Source organism: Mycosarcoma maydis, chromosome 7 (genome assembly GCF_000328475.2).
Source record: "Mycosarcoma maydis chromosome 7, whole genome shotgun sequence".
NCBI classification, from domain to species: Eukaryota; Fungi; Basidiomycota; class Ustilaginomycetes; order Ustilaginales; genus Mycosarcoma; species Mycosarcoma maydis.
The window spans coordinates 838,096-853,592 of NC_026484.1; the positions used below are offsets into that span (position 1 = coordinate 838,096).

At 51.4% G+C, this 15,497-nt stretch overlaps 5 protein-coding genes across 5 annotated transcripts; all 5 read right to left on the reverse strand.

The window, feature by feature from the left end:
* Window positions 1-740, reverse strand: UMAG_11943 (uncharacterized protein; the record flags this gene model as incomplete). Its single annotated transcript, XM_011391266.1, has 1 exon — window positions 1-740. A coding segment is annotated over one exon (740 nt), but the record flags the coding sequence as incomplete, so codon positions are not given.
* A 2,198-nt stretch (window positions 741-2,938) lies between these two features.
* UMAG_03090 (uncharacterized protein) lies at window positions 2,939-3,647 on the reverse strand (the record flags this gene model as incomplete). The annotated part of the gene is made up of 3 exons (XM_011391147.1): window positions 2,939-3,118; window positions 3,361-3,489; window positions 3,609-3,647. The coding sequence occupies 3 exons, from the start codon at window positions 3,645-3,647 to the stop codon at window positions 2,939-2,941; spliced, it is 348 nt and encodes a 115-aa protein (XP_011389449.1).
* Window positions 3,648-7,090: 3,443 nt separating this feature from the next.
* Window positions 7,091-7,707, reverse strand: UMAG_03091 (uncharacterized protein; the record flags this gene model as incomplete). The annotated part of the gene is made up of 3 exons (XM_011391148.1): window positions 7,091-7,329; window positions 7,545-7,602; window positions 7,651-7,707. The coding sequence occupies 3 exons, from the start codon at window positions 7,705-7,707 to the stop codon at window positions 7,091-7,093; spliced, it is 354 nt and encodes a 117-aa protein (XP_011389450.1).
* Window positions 7,708-7,838: 131 nt separating this feature from the next.
* On the reverse strand, window positions 7,839-11,185 carry UMAG_03092 (uncharacterized protein; the record flags this gene model as incomplete). Its single annotated transcript, XM_011391149.1, has 2 exons — window positions 7,839-10,263; window positions 10,362-11,185. The coding sequence occupies 2 exons, from the start codon at window positions 11,183-11,185 to the stop codon at window positions 7,839-7,841; spliced, it is 3,249 nt and encodes a 1,082-aa protein (XP_011389451.1).
* A 1,594-nt stretch (window positions 11,186-12,779) lies between these two features.
* UMAG_11944 (putative glycerol 2-dehydrogenase (NADP(+))) lies at window positions 12,780-14,234 on the reverse strand (the record flags this gene model as incomplete). The annotated part of the gene is made up of 4 exons (XM_011391267.1): window positions 12,780-13,604; window positions 13,749-13,768; window positions 13,897-14,027; window positions 14,233-14,234. Coding segments are annotated over 4 exons (978 nt in total).
* Window positions 14,235-15,497: the final 1,263 nt, after the last annotated feature.

Here is a 15,497-nt window from a genome sequence, read left to right on the forward strand (position 1 = left end):
AAGGCGCCTTCTGATGCGAGCGCGGTAGAGATCAGTGGTCGATCCGGTGGTGGAGATAAAAGCTCTTGCTCACTCGCAATAGCTGATGTATTCTTCTGAGGCCCGTCCTCTTTGATATAGAGGTACGGAGCCAGCACCGGAGCAAACAGATGGACCCGCTTGCGGCCGACAACCTGGGCAAACATGTTCTCATACGGATCACGATGTATTGGGGTAAATGTGCCTGCCGGCCCGATCCACACATTGCTACGCCATTGCTCTTTTGCTCCCTTTGGTCCTGCCAGTGTGTGCGGTAGCCCTGGAGCCTCTTTCGCTAGGCTAGGTGCCTTCGACAGCAGATCAAACTGAGCCAAATAGCCCACAAGCTGTTGTTCCTCAGCTCCGTTTTCGTGCGACCAAGGGATCTTGCGTTGGATGAAAGCATCAAGGAAGAGAGAGAAAGTCATCTCAATGCGATCCCACTTGTTGCTCCCGGCATTATAACCCACGTTGGGCTCGGAGATCTCGACCGGCACGATCAAGTCTGCCGTTTCGGGCCTCCTGAGTCCTTCGAGCGTCTCTCGGTCATCAGGTCCAGGGAAAGACCATGCTTTCAAAGCGGGCCACTCGACCTCATCTTGATAGGGGTGGGTCGAGAGGAGGCCTTGAAAATGTCCTGGTCGTCCAGGCAGCTGGAAGCTTTGCACGAACCGAGTAGCAGAAATTCCGTTGCACAGCGGTGTCAGCAATTTGACGGACATGACTGCCTCGCCCGGAAGTTGCTGTGATGGAAAGCAGGAGCAGTCACGAGTCAAGACAAGGAATCGCCCTGCAGTCTGATGATTCACGCGAAGATCTTTGTACTCCTCAGACACGACCATGCGCCACGTGCGGCATCCGTACTTTGATGTCTATTGTTAGAACGCGTTTTGCATGCCTCCACCTTCGTCATGAAAATCACGAATCACATCTCACGAATCACGAATCACGAATATGTTACAGGGCATGAAGAATCGCTGCAGCTAGGTGCTCGCTCATGGGGTTGGAACAAATCGAGCACATCGACAGACCTCAAATGCTATGTCAGGGCGGGCTCCTTGAGCAATCAGGAGTAGAGATACGACTAGTGATTCATAGTGTCAGGTCTTGTATCGCCCTGTCATGTGTCGTGAACCCAACGTATTGATCGTCTCCGTGGCGGGTGAGTGCACCTGCCACGCTGCGCTCGTACCAAATTTCTCCAGAACACCTTCATGGACCCGCTTTGAACAACCGCCGAAAGCGTACGTGCTTTACGATCGTACTTGACGTTCAAGCCGATGATGTGGGACATACATCCCTGATCTGTGATGCTGCTGAAGACGACAGACAACTGCTGCCTGACTCGCCAATTCCGAGATGAGGTTGCGTTATCACGAGTAAGTTGTCGACATAGAAGGCAAGTATCTAGATTATAAGCTGTAATAGTAATTTTTCTGTGTATTAGATGCTAGTAGCTTTTCTGATGTTAGATGTACTTTTGGTGTATTGGCATAGATAGTACGAGCTTCGTTGATATCTTTCCGCATCAACATCACTACCACATCCTTGGTTCCACGTACGTAGACGCAGGGTTCCGTACGGAAGCGCTTAAAAACAAACGCCAGAGGCTGTTCGTCGATGGCAGCATGCCATAAGCAACTGGCTTGCTTGAGTTCTTAGAGTGCTTTCTTGAGGCGATAGCTGCTGAAGAATACACCACGGTAAGAAGCTAACGTGATCGTTAGCCATCACAGACAAGCCTTGGACCTCGCTTCGCTCGGCTCGGCTCTGTCTCCGACTTCCTCTCAAGCTCTTGGACGCCGTTCGGTCATTCTCGGTCACTCACTTCATTTGAGCCTATGACGTGCCAACACACTTGAGCCTATACTGGCTCATACTGTATGTCTGAGCCTATAGCCAGTCCACAGATTTCGTGACAACATCTGAAGTGTGTACACACTTCGAGTCTGCGTGGGACTTCAACGATCCAAGACTCAGCTTTTACGCTCACACTCTTAGTGATTTCTACACAGCTACTCCTACGACCTGACACGTTTCTGATAACTAGCTCTGGTAAGGTATTCATACCGAGCCAGATTTTTCTTTTGTCATTTTTCCTCTCTCTTGACTCAGTCAATCAGGTAAGTTATCAAGTAATTTATCAGTTTTTGCGAACCTAGCAAAGACTCGTGACTGTGTACCAAGATTGTCCAATTGCCCTAGCCTGACAACTCCACCTTACACAACAATGCCAGACAGCACGGCCTACCGGTTGAGACGTCGTTCATATCCTCCTGAACTTCAGGCCTTCTCTTCAAGATATCGACACTCACTCTTGACTACTAGTACCCTTTGAGATGACTTTATCCGACCTATCGATGAATTACTCCCTCAGCTGCCTCAGATGGCTCAAGACCTATACACTAGTGTTTGATTACGCCTCAGAAATCGAAGGCAAGCAGATGGTCACACCTCTCATCACCGCGGTGGAATGCTTCAGTCATGAGTGACGTGTACTTTACTTACCATGAGCTAGGACCTTTTCGGAACCGCATCGACATAGGCAGACAGATCAGACCCAGGGTCAACTTCGCAATGCCACTCAGGTCCTCGATCCAGAATTCTTCCAATCGATGGAGATAAGGACAACGATAGTGTCCCTTATGCTTTTCGCGCCCCGAGTGATGTTCATCGAAGCTCTGCCCATACTCAAGACGCTCACAGCGATGCTCAAAGATCAGAAGCAAGCGCTCACAAGCCTTACGCGGTCGTGAAGCCACCCCTAGTACGCCTCTAGAACTGACGCATCTGATGAGCTATCTCCTCAAGACTTTGTTGACGCTCAACTACAAGTCATGAGTTGTAATGGGAGGACAAATCCTTACTGGACCCGAAGAAAGTCTCCGTTCACACTTGGCGTCGACAGCTCCGCGAAAAGCTATCCATAATTCCTTTCGCATGCGATGTGCTCGATTTCAAGGCCACCACCTTTGCTGATGCCGACACGCTGCTTAGGTCCGTCATCATAAACAGCTTCTCTATTCAGTTGAAGGCTAAATGCTTTACCGAGAGAGGTGACCGACCTATCGAGATTGCCGTCGATCTTTATGATTGGATGCTGCAGAAATGCAAAGTCCATTCTGATTCAGATCCAAAAAAGTGAGTGTGACTCACAGACTTGCTCAATTCACGAATCACGAATGTGACTAGCACTTTCCGTCGTTCTTGAGCGCCTCGAACGTTGGAGAGATACGGACATAGACACCCTTGTATATTTTACCGTTCAAGAACGCAGTAATTACGTCTAGTTGAGCAGTGTGGAGCCTCATAGCGACACACAAGAGCGAGAAGCATGCTTACGGTCTGCAGGCGGACGACCGGACTGATTGTCTGATCATAGCCCAGGCCAGGCTGTGTATAACCGTGAGCGACCCGTCTTGCCTTGTACCGAGTGGCAAGACGCTGAGCATCGAGCTTCAACTTGTGTACCTATCGAACTCCAATCAGCTTGCCAGTCACAGGGGTATCATCAAGCGTGAAGCTCGAAGACGTTCCATCCTACGTGAGCTTCTCCCTATACATCAGCTTCTCATGTAGCTCTGACTCACGACTAGCCCTGCTACGACTGATGAGGCGCATGAACACATTCTCTCACTTTGAGTCTCCCGTTGAAACCTTCATGGAAATGTATCAGAGACGTAATGCTGTTGACTCATGTCAAGCTTTTCTGCGGGATCTTGCTATCGACATTATGCTATTAGGGCAGGGGCATCTTTGGCTGTTAATAATGTGAAAAAAGAAAAAAAGTCGTCCTTAGCGCCACCATAGGAGCCACCTGCGAGGGGTGGTTGCTGCGAGAAGCCACTTGCCGGGGTGGCTCCTAGGACGACTTTTTCCTTTTATTCAGGATAACGGCTCAATTTTCATATACGATTAGATATTTTTGTCTACGTGTACAAAGGATCAACTCAAGAACTTTATGCTATCTGAAGAGGTCAATCTCATCACTAGTGTACTCTTCAGCTTCCGGAGAGTGTTCTGCCCAAACATTCGAGCCGCCAGGGTCTCGGATGACTTCCTCCATGGGTGCTCGTCCTCCTCGGGTCCATTCATACTGTAGACTCTCTCCTGAGCTGGAATACAGACCCACCCTGATGTCCGAGCCTATGTTGTTAGAATATCTGCGATTGGCGTTTAGTCTGATCGCCCTCAATCATGCAACCCTTGCAGTCACGAGTTACCCAAACGGTACACACGAGTGACCGGACAGGAACGAGGAAGCTCGCGGAATGTCCGCAACCCTCTCAGTCACTGGACGGGTACGAGTAGGTGTCTCAGAACGCCAGAGTTTACCTGGTTCATAACATAGCACTGATAGCGAGAAGCCCAGGGTAAATTCACACAAGTCGCTGGACGACTGCTTCTCGACCACTACTCAGTCCCAACTCGCCTCTCTAAGGAAAGGGAGACTTCGATCATCTAGCGCCCGCTAAGGATTCACCAAGAATTTGAATACACCTGCCACTCACAACTCGTTCTTGTCCAGTCGTGAGTAGTCACTCGTGTGTGAGTCAAGTCATGAGTGATTTTAAATGATGAATTGAATGCCGATCGCAGATATTCGTGATTTTAACACGCATTTACTGAGTACATGCGCGTGACGCGCTGGCGTTACGCTGAGTCCAAAACGCGTTCTTCAACACAGAGCATTTCTAAAGCCACCTGAATTAGAATTAAGGGTAATCGTGAATCCGGTATATATCACGAACTCATGACTCATGACTTGTTTACCACTCACACTGGTGAAATTCGTGATTCGTGATTTTGAATCACGTCGTGAAAAAGAAAGTCGACCTAAAATCCACCCCGGGAACCACCCTGAGTGGCTCCTAGCTGGCTTCTCGCAGAAACCACCCCTTGCAGGTGACTCCTAGGGTGGTTCCGAGGACGGCCATCCTCTCATTAGCTTGCCGTCGCATTGGAGATCACACAAGACATGGTATTGGAGCAAAATAATAATCATGAATGAATGCATGTTATTCGTAGCCTAGCAATTCGAGAAGGTACTCGTAACTGTTGCAAGAGAGTTATTGGCAAAGTCAGCAGCTTGCGAGGGCATCGTCCAGAGAGGAGAAGTACGTACTCATGACTGAGAGCGCAGCGGATCTCAGGCATCCGAAGGAGGTCGACAGTCACGAGTCGTAGATTCACGGACTCACGACTCATGACTGCAACACACGATTGACGCGAGTCATGAGTGGTGAGTATTGAGACACAGAGTAACTCTTATTCATGATTCGTGATTGCAAGAAAAATCACAGAATCGTGAATGTGAATAACTAATCACGAATCACAAATCAATCAAAATCACGAATGACCAATGGCAAATAAATGCATTTTATGTCTGGACGATGTCACAAAATCGGCTAATCACGAATCGTGAATCGTGAATGAGGATATCAACATCGTCGAGAAAGACAAGGAGAGACATGCAGATTCATGATTTTTTAACAATCGGTGGATGTACAGATCGTGAATCGTGAATTCGTAATTCACGATTGTGATTGATCACGTTTGGTTCAATTCTTGATGAGCGCTGTTCACGATTTTGTCGCCGTCGCTGTTAGAATCACGAATATCTGCGATTGGCATTTAGTCTGATCGTCCTGACCGGGACACACGAGTCGTGAGTGACTAGATGGGAATGAATTTATCCTCAACAATTTCATGAACCGGACGGGAACGGGCAAGCCTGCAGTAGTTATCACGTATGTCCGCAATCACATCACGAATCACGAATATGCCCACGAGTATCGTAGCTCACCAGAGTTTCCACGATTCATGACACAGCGCTGGTAGCGAGGAGCGCAGAGTAGATTCACACAAGTCGCTGGACGACTGTGGGAATATGCCGTTGGTTACAGACTCGCACCAAGTGGAAGAAACTGAGGGAGAACAGACTCATACATCTGGCCAGTTGTGGCCACGGCTAGTCAGCTGTATGAGCAGGCGACGTATAGGGTTCTAAGCTCATGTAAGATACTCCTGCCAAGTCATGTACATAAATACAGAGGGATCGCTCACACCTTGTAGTCAGTCCCTTGTCCAAAACAAACTATCCAAATACATTCCTAACCATTCACGATTCTCGACCACTACTCAGTCCCAACTCGCCTCTCTAAGGAAAGGGAGACTTCGATCATCTAGCGCCCGCGAAAGATTCACTAAAAATTCAATAATCGTGAATCACAATAGTCGCCCTTTGTCTAGAGAGATGCCCGATTGGTTATAATCAGAATCACGAATCACGAATATATGCATGATGGTCAAAGAGTTCCTGTCCCGAAGAGGCGCGTTGAATCTTTGTGAAATTCGTGATCCAATCGTTCAATCGTTCAATCGTGAATGGGAGAAATCCATCCTTAAAGCCGCCATTAGACATACTCACGACTCATGACTGTTCGTTCGAGCCAAGTGCCAGATCATTCATGATTGAGATGTGGAAAATAAAAAAAGAGAAGAGCAAAAAAGGACATTGTGAGAGTCCCGTGAGACACGAATCGTGGATCTTGATTCATATCGTGAAAAAAAGGAAAAAAAAGTCGTCCTAGGAACAACCGCGGGTGGCTGCTCCTTCGTGCTTGGAAGAGCCACTCCTGAGGAGGAGCCTAGATCGGAGGTGCTTCCTCGGGTGGCTCCTAGGACGACTTTTTCCTTTTTTTTGATATGATTCATGATTCACGTGATTCTTAAATACCCATACCAGCAATCACGTGAATCATGATTGAGGTCGAGGCTGAGATGACGTCCCCTGACGTCCAGAGACACTTCTTCCAGCAAACGCACGTGCAAGGTGCCAGACAGTCGAATCCTGAATCGCTCTTGTGACTGCCTTTAGCGTGCTACCTGCCATCCACTAACATGATGCACCAACGATTCACGATTGGTTCGGTTGTCTGGACCACTGCGCCGGCAACCAAGACCTTGTTGGACATTCGATCCACTGGTTCGATCCAGGATTCCAGTCACGAGTGCGGATGAACACAGCGGTGGGATCGAGGCGTGCAACGGTACTTGGAGACGTTGTGTCCTAAGATGGCTTGTAGATCGGTGGTAGAGAAGAGGCAGCGCTGCGGTCGTCGAAGGCTCGCTCTGCGCGGCGATTGAGGCAGGCCAAGAGCGAGCCAAAGGAAGCGTTTTGCGCCAGCAGCCGTCTCTGCTCAAACCTTTGCGCCACATTCATGATTCGTGATTGTGCATGATTGTCGCTTCCAGCAAGCCGCCCTTGTGTCCGCTGGTCGGGAATGCACCTATGAGTCTGCTGTGATGCTCAAAAGGCAACGAAGAAAAGTGCCGCGGCGATCCAGAGCGTCTGATGAAGTATGTGACTGACACTGTGGTTGTTGAACGTCAGCCATCCAGAACCCAGCAGCTTGGCCTGACTACTGTTGGACTTGGTGCCGCCGGTGTTCTTGCTGCCATCGAGAACACTGCTGACATACGCGTCATATCCGCCCATCAGTACAGTCATCATGTTAACTTACACGTCTTGATGAGCTGACATTCGTGATTGCTTGGGGGAGCGCCTGCTACGCCAAATTTCTGCAATCATGAATGAGTGAGGGGCGGCTCCTTTTCGAAGCCACGCACCGAAGCAACGCCCAGTTTGCTGGCTCCACGGGTGGCTTCGAGGACGGAAATCTTCATTTTTTACGATCTGACTCGCTCGTGACCGTACTCATGAATCATGGCTGGCTTATAAAAGTAGACACAAGATGCTAGAACAGCAGCACAGACAGGCAGCATGACGACCAGGAAGGATGTGCTTTGTATCACAATTACGATTGCATATAACCACCCTCATAAGCGTTCACCGACGCGTAGCCGGAATCGTCGTGCAAGGTCGCAGCGATGGTCGTGCTCGCATCAGGGCGTTTGGTCCAGCCGATCGCATCCATTCTGACCGCGGTCGTGGCGACTGCACAGTGACTGTGAGTGGCATCGCTTGTGCAGCTGCTGTCGGGCGGCGAGATGGGTCGGTCATTTAGCAAGAACTTCGGCGGCGGAGGGCGCTCATCCACCTGCCTGGCAGTATGAATGGGCTTCTCGCCGGCTTGTGACGAACAGCGCTTGTCGCACGATTGCGAGTTGCTGTACTCGGCTGGCGAGCCAAAAGGTGAAAGCAACGCCATGTCCTTTGACCCGGACACATCATGACTCGCCCCGCCCAAGTCGGCAGCCATGATACTATCCAAAAGCCTCTGCAGCTCTTCCGAGTCTTCGAAGCTCGAATTTGCCTCGGTAGACACCATGCTGGCGATGCTGATCAGTCGCCGACGGGCCGAAGACGTGAGATGATTCGACGAAGACGCACGCGTGCTGCCCGATTCGTCGGCTTCCATGATCCCATAGAGCCCACACGCAGTACCGTTCCGCTGGTGATCCGGTGTCTCGCTTTTTTTGTAAGGCGAGGAATGCAGGCTAAGCGAGCCCGAAGAGCCGGAAAATGTCTTGACAAGGTTCGACAAGGTCTGCGTCGCTTCGCTCATCTCTAGGAATCCAGGACGTTTTGGCGGAAAAGCATCTGAGAACCGTGATCGGAATGCGACCAGCTCTTCTCCAACCGTGGCGTAACCGGCGATCGGTACTTCGTCCATCCATTCCTGCTCTTCGCCTGTTTCAGAGTCGTCTGTAAAGGCTGTAGACGGCTTTTTCTGTAGCCTAGGCACCTTCGTGGATCGATGCGGAGAGTACCTGGGCAGAAGCACCGTCATTGGTGGACTTCGTATCCTCGTGGTGGTTGGAGTCCTCGAAACATGATGCGGCGACATGAGTTTTCGCATTCCCGGCGAATTTGGCGGCGACTCGGTGAAGAGGATCGAGGTGCCTACTGACCGGATGCTGCCAGCGTCCTCTCTTGTACTGATAGAACGAAGGCGCTGTCCGTACGACCGTCGTGAGACGATCACCTTGCCGGAAGGGGAAGATGTCGTGGAGCTTTGCGAGCTGATCGTGCTAGCTCGACTGCGGCCACTTCGAGGAGGAATAGGAAGTGATTGTCCGAGCAATGAGGCTGGAGGCCGACGAGGAGACTGCTGTTTTTGGGGCACGATCGGCAGAGGCTGACTCAACGCTACACTTGCCGCCGCCAACGACATCGACGGCACGATATTCCGCGGAGACAGAGCCTCATGGGTGTCCATCTTTGGCCACATCTGCTTGACACTGAGGTCCGCGAACACTACTTCGCCGATGGACCCTGAACGGGTACCGGAAGGCAGCTGGAGCTGCTTCATCCACGGGTGGCGAAGGTTCGAGATGCGTGGACGGCCGTCTAGCGTGTGTGTATCAGACGAAACAACGTCACTCTGCACCGAATCTTGATTTGCTTTGGCAAAGACATCCGGAATTGTCGGCCGACGCTTGTAGTTCACTTTGACGGTAGAAAGGATCGGCACGACTTTGGATGGTAACTGGATCCGATCGAGTTCGACACTTCGGCTTTTCTGTGCTGTCGTCGTCGAGTCAAAGACGCGTGGAGATGCGCGGGACAAAAGGTCTTCACTGCGTCTTGCTGGCTGCGTCTTACCGATGAGCTCCCCCTGATCGAGATGTGCGATGGAGCCTGACCGACTCGAAGCTTCTTGTGAGTTGCGTGTAGGCCACCAGGATCTTTCCATCCCTCGAACTTTTTTGCCAAAGGCGCTGAAAGGACGCCGCGCCAGTAGCTGGAGCGTCTTGAGCTTGGACGCACCTGAGCATGGTTCAGCTTCGTGCTCAGGAGCTAAAGCTTGCTCGCTCACGCGTTGCTGGTGACTGGAGTCGGAATTGCTGAGCGGCATCGGAGGTGGAGGATGTCGATCGTTGGTCCCATCAGCAGTTCCTTTGGTGCCGTTTTGGTCTGGCACTGATTGCTGTTTGGGAGGCTCGTAGAACTCTGGCGAAAGCGGGGCACATCGCCGTGCAGTGATGCTCTCCGCTTGATTTTGATGCCTTTTTGAAGCGCGATTCGTGGCTACGGCTACTGGAACCATGAGATGAGTTCGGTTGCACGAACCTGCCACATCCATGTCCACTTCCCTTGGTTCGGTCAGGCCATCACAGCTGGCACGGCCTTCCGCCCCGATCCAGGCTATTTCCTCGCTGGAATTGGATGAAGTAGGAAGAGACGCAAAAACGACCTTGTCAACTATCGGCATAGCCCGCCTGGATGCGGCAAGACCACGTGTGCTCGACACCTTCCGTGTTCGCCTTGAGGGCGTGCTGTGTTGATCGATCACAGAAATGCAACGTCAGCTTTCAGCATCTGTGATTTTGGGGCTTGTTTTGGTTTGCTATCGTAAACAGGAATTGCTACCCACATGAATCGTCGGATAGATGCGAGACTAGTCGAGCTTTTCAAAGAGCTTTTGCCCTTCTCTGGTGTAACTACCGCAGCTTCGGCCTCTTGTGGGACGTCTAGCGGGACATTGTCATTGTAGCTCTCATCGGATGCTTTTCTCGGCAACGCACTTCTTTGCAGTTTTCTGGCGGCCATACCGAGCGAGTGCGACCAAGTGCCCAATGCAGACCTTGTATTATCCTGATTCGCAACTCCTTCGGTCAAACGTTGAACAGTGATGGTAAAAGCATGTCGGTCCTCGGAATTGCGAGCTTTGGACCGCTTCGATGGCTGGACGGGCGACATGCTGAATTTGCTCTTGAGCAACTGGTCGGTCGATGTTTGCTTGCGATGACTTGGCGTTCTTAGAAGTAGGTCGCTTTGCAGCGCTCTTGTTCCAGTCATGTAGCGCGGCATGGTCGAAGCTCTTGTGCTTGCATTTCCGGGGGTGGCACAGCTTCTCAGGGCAGAGAAAGAGACGCTAGTCTCGTCCTGTCGGCAATCGAGTTCGTGTCGATCATCTTGCAACTGACCAAGAAGCTGTGGAGCTTCATGAAACGGTTTCAAGCCGAGGCTGCTGTTCAAGAAGATCGGGCTCGAAATACGTTGACCTTTGAGCGTCGAGATAGTGTCTAGGGAGGTGCGAGATGCGACGGGTGTATTCGAATCGGAGCGGAGCAGGTCGAGCGACTTGGAGCGCGGGGTGTAGGGTGGCGTGTCATCGAGGCGAGGCAGAGACACCTGCTTCAAGAGAGCAGTGTGTACGTCAAGGTTGTACAACTGAGTACGGCCATGCGAAGACATGATGTTGCGAATCTATGGCGAATCTATGATAAGTGGAGAGAGGAAGGCAAGATTGAAAGAGACAGCGGTGGCATAAGAGATGTAGCGATTGTCAGGAAATGCCCTTGTAAGGGTCCAAAGGCCACAAGAATGCAGTCGAGGTCTCATTGACACTCTTCCTGGTCAGGTCACGACGGCACAACACTGCGAGCGTCGCTGCAAGGCACAGTCAATGTAGCCTTGCTGAGGCATTTCTGCTGTGAAAACCAAGGCGCGGCTGTGGATGCGGTCTGGGCTTAATGTGATTGAAGCAAGAAGCAAGCGCCGAGAAGTGGTGTCCATTGCAGCGTATCCGTTCGGTGCTCCAACATGAAAGTGGATGTGAGAAAAAAAACCGCAAGAGTGGACCGCTGAGAGGCTTCATATGATCTCTCGAAAAAACATCCGAGGTGTCACATGAAGAAGCCGTGGTATGAGTGCGAGCATGATATTCTTTGCTCCTTGCAATGCCAATGCGTCGAAGAATAAGTCGGTTGCGCGGAAGCTCATTAAGGATCGCAGTGAGTTGCAGCTGTAGTGCAGCTGCAGTTTTGTGGGAGCGAGAAGTGAGTGATAAAAAAAGAGGTAGTTGGGGCCTCAACCGCCTTGTGTAAGCGATAGGAAATGTGACGGTTGTTTACAGAAGGTGGAGACTGCAGAGCCCTTGCGCTAAAGACGATGGAGTTACAAGTGTCCCTTTAAGTGGTTTTGTGGTGTCCACCTGCATTATCGAGACCGGTCAAGACCACCAAGCACGGCGACTCTGCAATTTGCGTGTATATGTAGAGCGACACTGGCGCTTTCATCGAAACGATGACGCTCATCGTATTTTTAGCTCACGTTGGGTCCGAGCTTGTCGCTACAGCCTCCACGAGCATGATGAACAGCTGCACGAGATGTTTGAGCTTCATTCACCGACAATTTTGAGCGCATGACGTACAGCACTCAGCTCTATTGTCTTGCAGATGCTGTGCACGACGGCATGGTCAACCGACCAAAACGCAACGCACACTTGAACCGACAGAGTGGAATCGGTGAACCTTCGGTCAAAGTGGTCGGAAGAGAGGCCGGTCAGCATCGGAGGATGCAAAGGTTTTTGTTTTGTCGTCCGTTAGGCTGCTAGTGTGGCACGCGATGACAATGTCACGGCCCGTCATTGGACGTAACGCCCAACACCGTGTGGGCGATCGACTAAAAAGTCACAATGGCGTGGGTCGATGAAGCAAGTCACATGTGAACAATCACGAATGGTTTCAACGTGCAACCGTTAACGACATCCCCGAATTGTGCGTTTTCGGCACTTTCGCCGAGGCGTCGCTAGCCCAATCCGACATCGGAACGAGAAATTCGTGATTCGTGATTCGTGATTCGTGATTGCAGACGACACGATCACCGGTTGCGACCCAAACTCAGTGACTTCATCTACAGCGAGCTTCATGTTTCACAGCATTCCCAGAGCTGCTGACACTCGACGAAACGCATAAAGCCGATCAACCGGCAGAGCGCATGTTTCGGTGACATTTCAAGAACCAAAGTACTAGCGCATATTGTGACGTTTTTGTGGACAATGGGTGTTTTAGTCCTGAGCAGCCTGCACCTTGTCGTTGTTGGTGGGGTTGTTGGCCTCGAAAATGTCGTACGAGGGGACGACGAGGTCAGACTGGTCGCAGACCTTCTTGGGAGTCTGTGCGAGAGCGCCCTTCTCGAGCTGATCGAGCTCCTCAGCGGAGAGGTCGATGAGCTTAATGTTGTTCTCGATACGAGCAGGGGTGACCGACTTGGGCAGGGGGTTGCAGCCACGAGCAACCTGCCACGAAATGAGAACATTGGCACCCTGAACACCGTGTTTCTTGGCGATCTCGTCGACGACGCTGAGAGAAGCCTGGCTTGCACCAGTGGAGCCTAGAGGCGAGTAAGCCTGGGGAAGGATGTCTTGCTTCTTGAGCCAGCCGACCAGTTCGGGCTGCGGGAAGGTGAAGGAAAGCTCTACCTGGTTGACGACTGGCTTGATGCGACACGACTTGAGGAGTTCTTTGGTGCGGCGAATGGAAAAGTTCGAGATACCAATGTTCTTTACGATGCCCTCGTCGACAAGCTTCTCGAGCTCAGCCCAGACCTTGACAAAGTTTTCGGTGGTCTCGAGGTCGAGGAGGTGCTTGCCCGTAGCGGGGTCCTTCTTGGAGTCGCGGGGGAGCTGGCCAGCGGGGACATCCTCGGGGACGAAAGCAATGTTCCAGTGCATGAGGTACAGGTCGAGGTACTTGACATCGAGCTTGTCGAGTGTGTCCTGGACAGCTTGGCGGACATGGTTGTGGTGGAATTCGAAGAGCTTGGAGGTAATCCAGATTTCCTCACGCGGAACACCGGAAAGCTTGATACCCTCACCGACCTCGTCCTCGTTCTGTCAGCAAGACGTTTCGAGAATGAGGGACGGAAATATAGGAAGAGAAGAAAGGGAGGAAGAACACAAGACGGATTAACGTCAGATACATCGGTACGATATGGTAAGCAGGAAGGCACTAAGTGCTTGTAGAGGAGTACGTACCTGGTAGCCCCATGCGCAGTCTGCGAGCACCAGTTCGGATAGGCAGGAGCGATCGGATGGAGGTCAGTTCTTGGTCCGCCAAGGGAGCGGGAGTCGAAGCAGGAGCGCCTTTTGGTGTCTTGCGCATTGCTGTTTCAAAGAAACTCACCAATGTGACGGTAGCCGGACTTGAGGGCATGGCAGACAGCATCACGCACCTCACCCTTAGGCGATTGCCAGGTACCCAGACCGACCGAGGGGATTGAGGCACCAGAATTGAGCTTGAAGTGAGTGGCAGGCCTGCGTTGAATTGAACAAAGCGGACAAGCCAGACGAGCAATAAGAGGAAGCCGAGGCGCAAGGCAGGAATGTGAGAAAGGTCAGTGTCTGGTGAGTTGACTCAACAAGCGCATGATGAGCAGCAGCAACGCTTTTGAGGAGAGACGGGCTGACCATCTGCTGCGATTGTGTGGGCAAGACCTACTTGAACTTGATTGAAACTTACATTGTGGCAAATGACGTGATACTGCGAGACGAAAGGATGGTGGCTGGGATGATCGGATGATGCGAAGAAGAGGCAAGTTTATATAGACCGACAGCTAAGGCGGGCGCACGAGCGGTGGGGACAAATTGACCCCGACGGATGTTCCGAGTGAGCGTGCCACTGAACGTGCCACTGAGCTTGCCGATGAGTGAGTGATGACGGCGGTGATGGCCAAAACCAGCTGGACGGAGGCGCCGAACGCGCGGGGAAGGCCAAAAGAGCCAAAAGTTAGCCAAGACCGGTCATGTTTGATCCCTATCCAAAGCCGACACTCACGACTGTGCTCTTCTGTGCCGCGATGCAGCTCTTCATCACATCTTCCAACCGCCTGGCACAATCACGAATCATGAATTTGTCGACGTAAGATTTGCGAGAGATTCAAGATTGCCGGGCACACGACGCATCCAACGCCCGGCGTGTTTGTTGAATGTTTTCTTCTCTCTCTCTCTCTCTCTCTCTCTCTCTCTCTCTCTCTCCCCTTCAGTGCCTGTTGGCAGGTTCAGTTGCAGGCATCCCAACGACACGAATCAACCCAAACCACGAATGTGTCGCCTCTCTTTCGCTACTCTAGTCCTGGGGGCGACAATCTTTGGGTCATTCGTAATTACCTGTGCAACGCACGGTTTCCACCCTCCACCACGGCGATATTGCGCAGGTTCGGTCGATCACAGTGCACCGACATTCGTTGACGCATAAGCACGAGGAACCGACCAACCAGCTCAATCATGAATGACCACCAAAATTCGCAGCACATGCCGAGATTTGCCTTTGTTCTGATCGCTCGTGAATCTGCAAGATGCGGAAAGATCTCTGAGAAGAACTCACAGACTCGTGACTGGGCACGCGAAAACTTACGAGGCAGCTGGCAGCTACAGCTCGAGACCGGTGACTTCTCCGCAATGCAGACATTGCCGGCCACGCGCAGTCGGCAATCTCTTGAATTTCTTTTCTTTTCTTTTCGCTGCAAAGTATTAATATCGTAATCACGAATCGTGAATGTTGCATCGCGAAGTCCGATGCACCAGACCCAACCAAGCAAAAACGGTAAAACAAGTGACCGAGCCACTTCTCTCATCTCGGCTCTGTCTTGCGCGTATCCGTCACTCAAAGATGTCAATTCGAGCGTCCTTGGTTGCAGCTCGAATGCTACTACAAACAGACACGACGCAGGACATGAACCTATCCAAGATTTTTCCTCGAGGGTCGTCAAACAAGAGTAGGTTGAT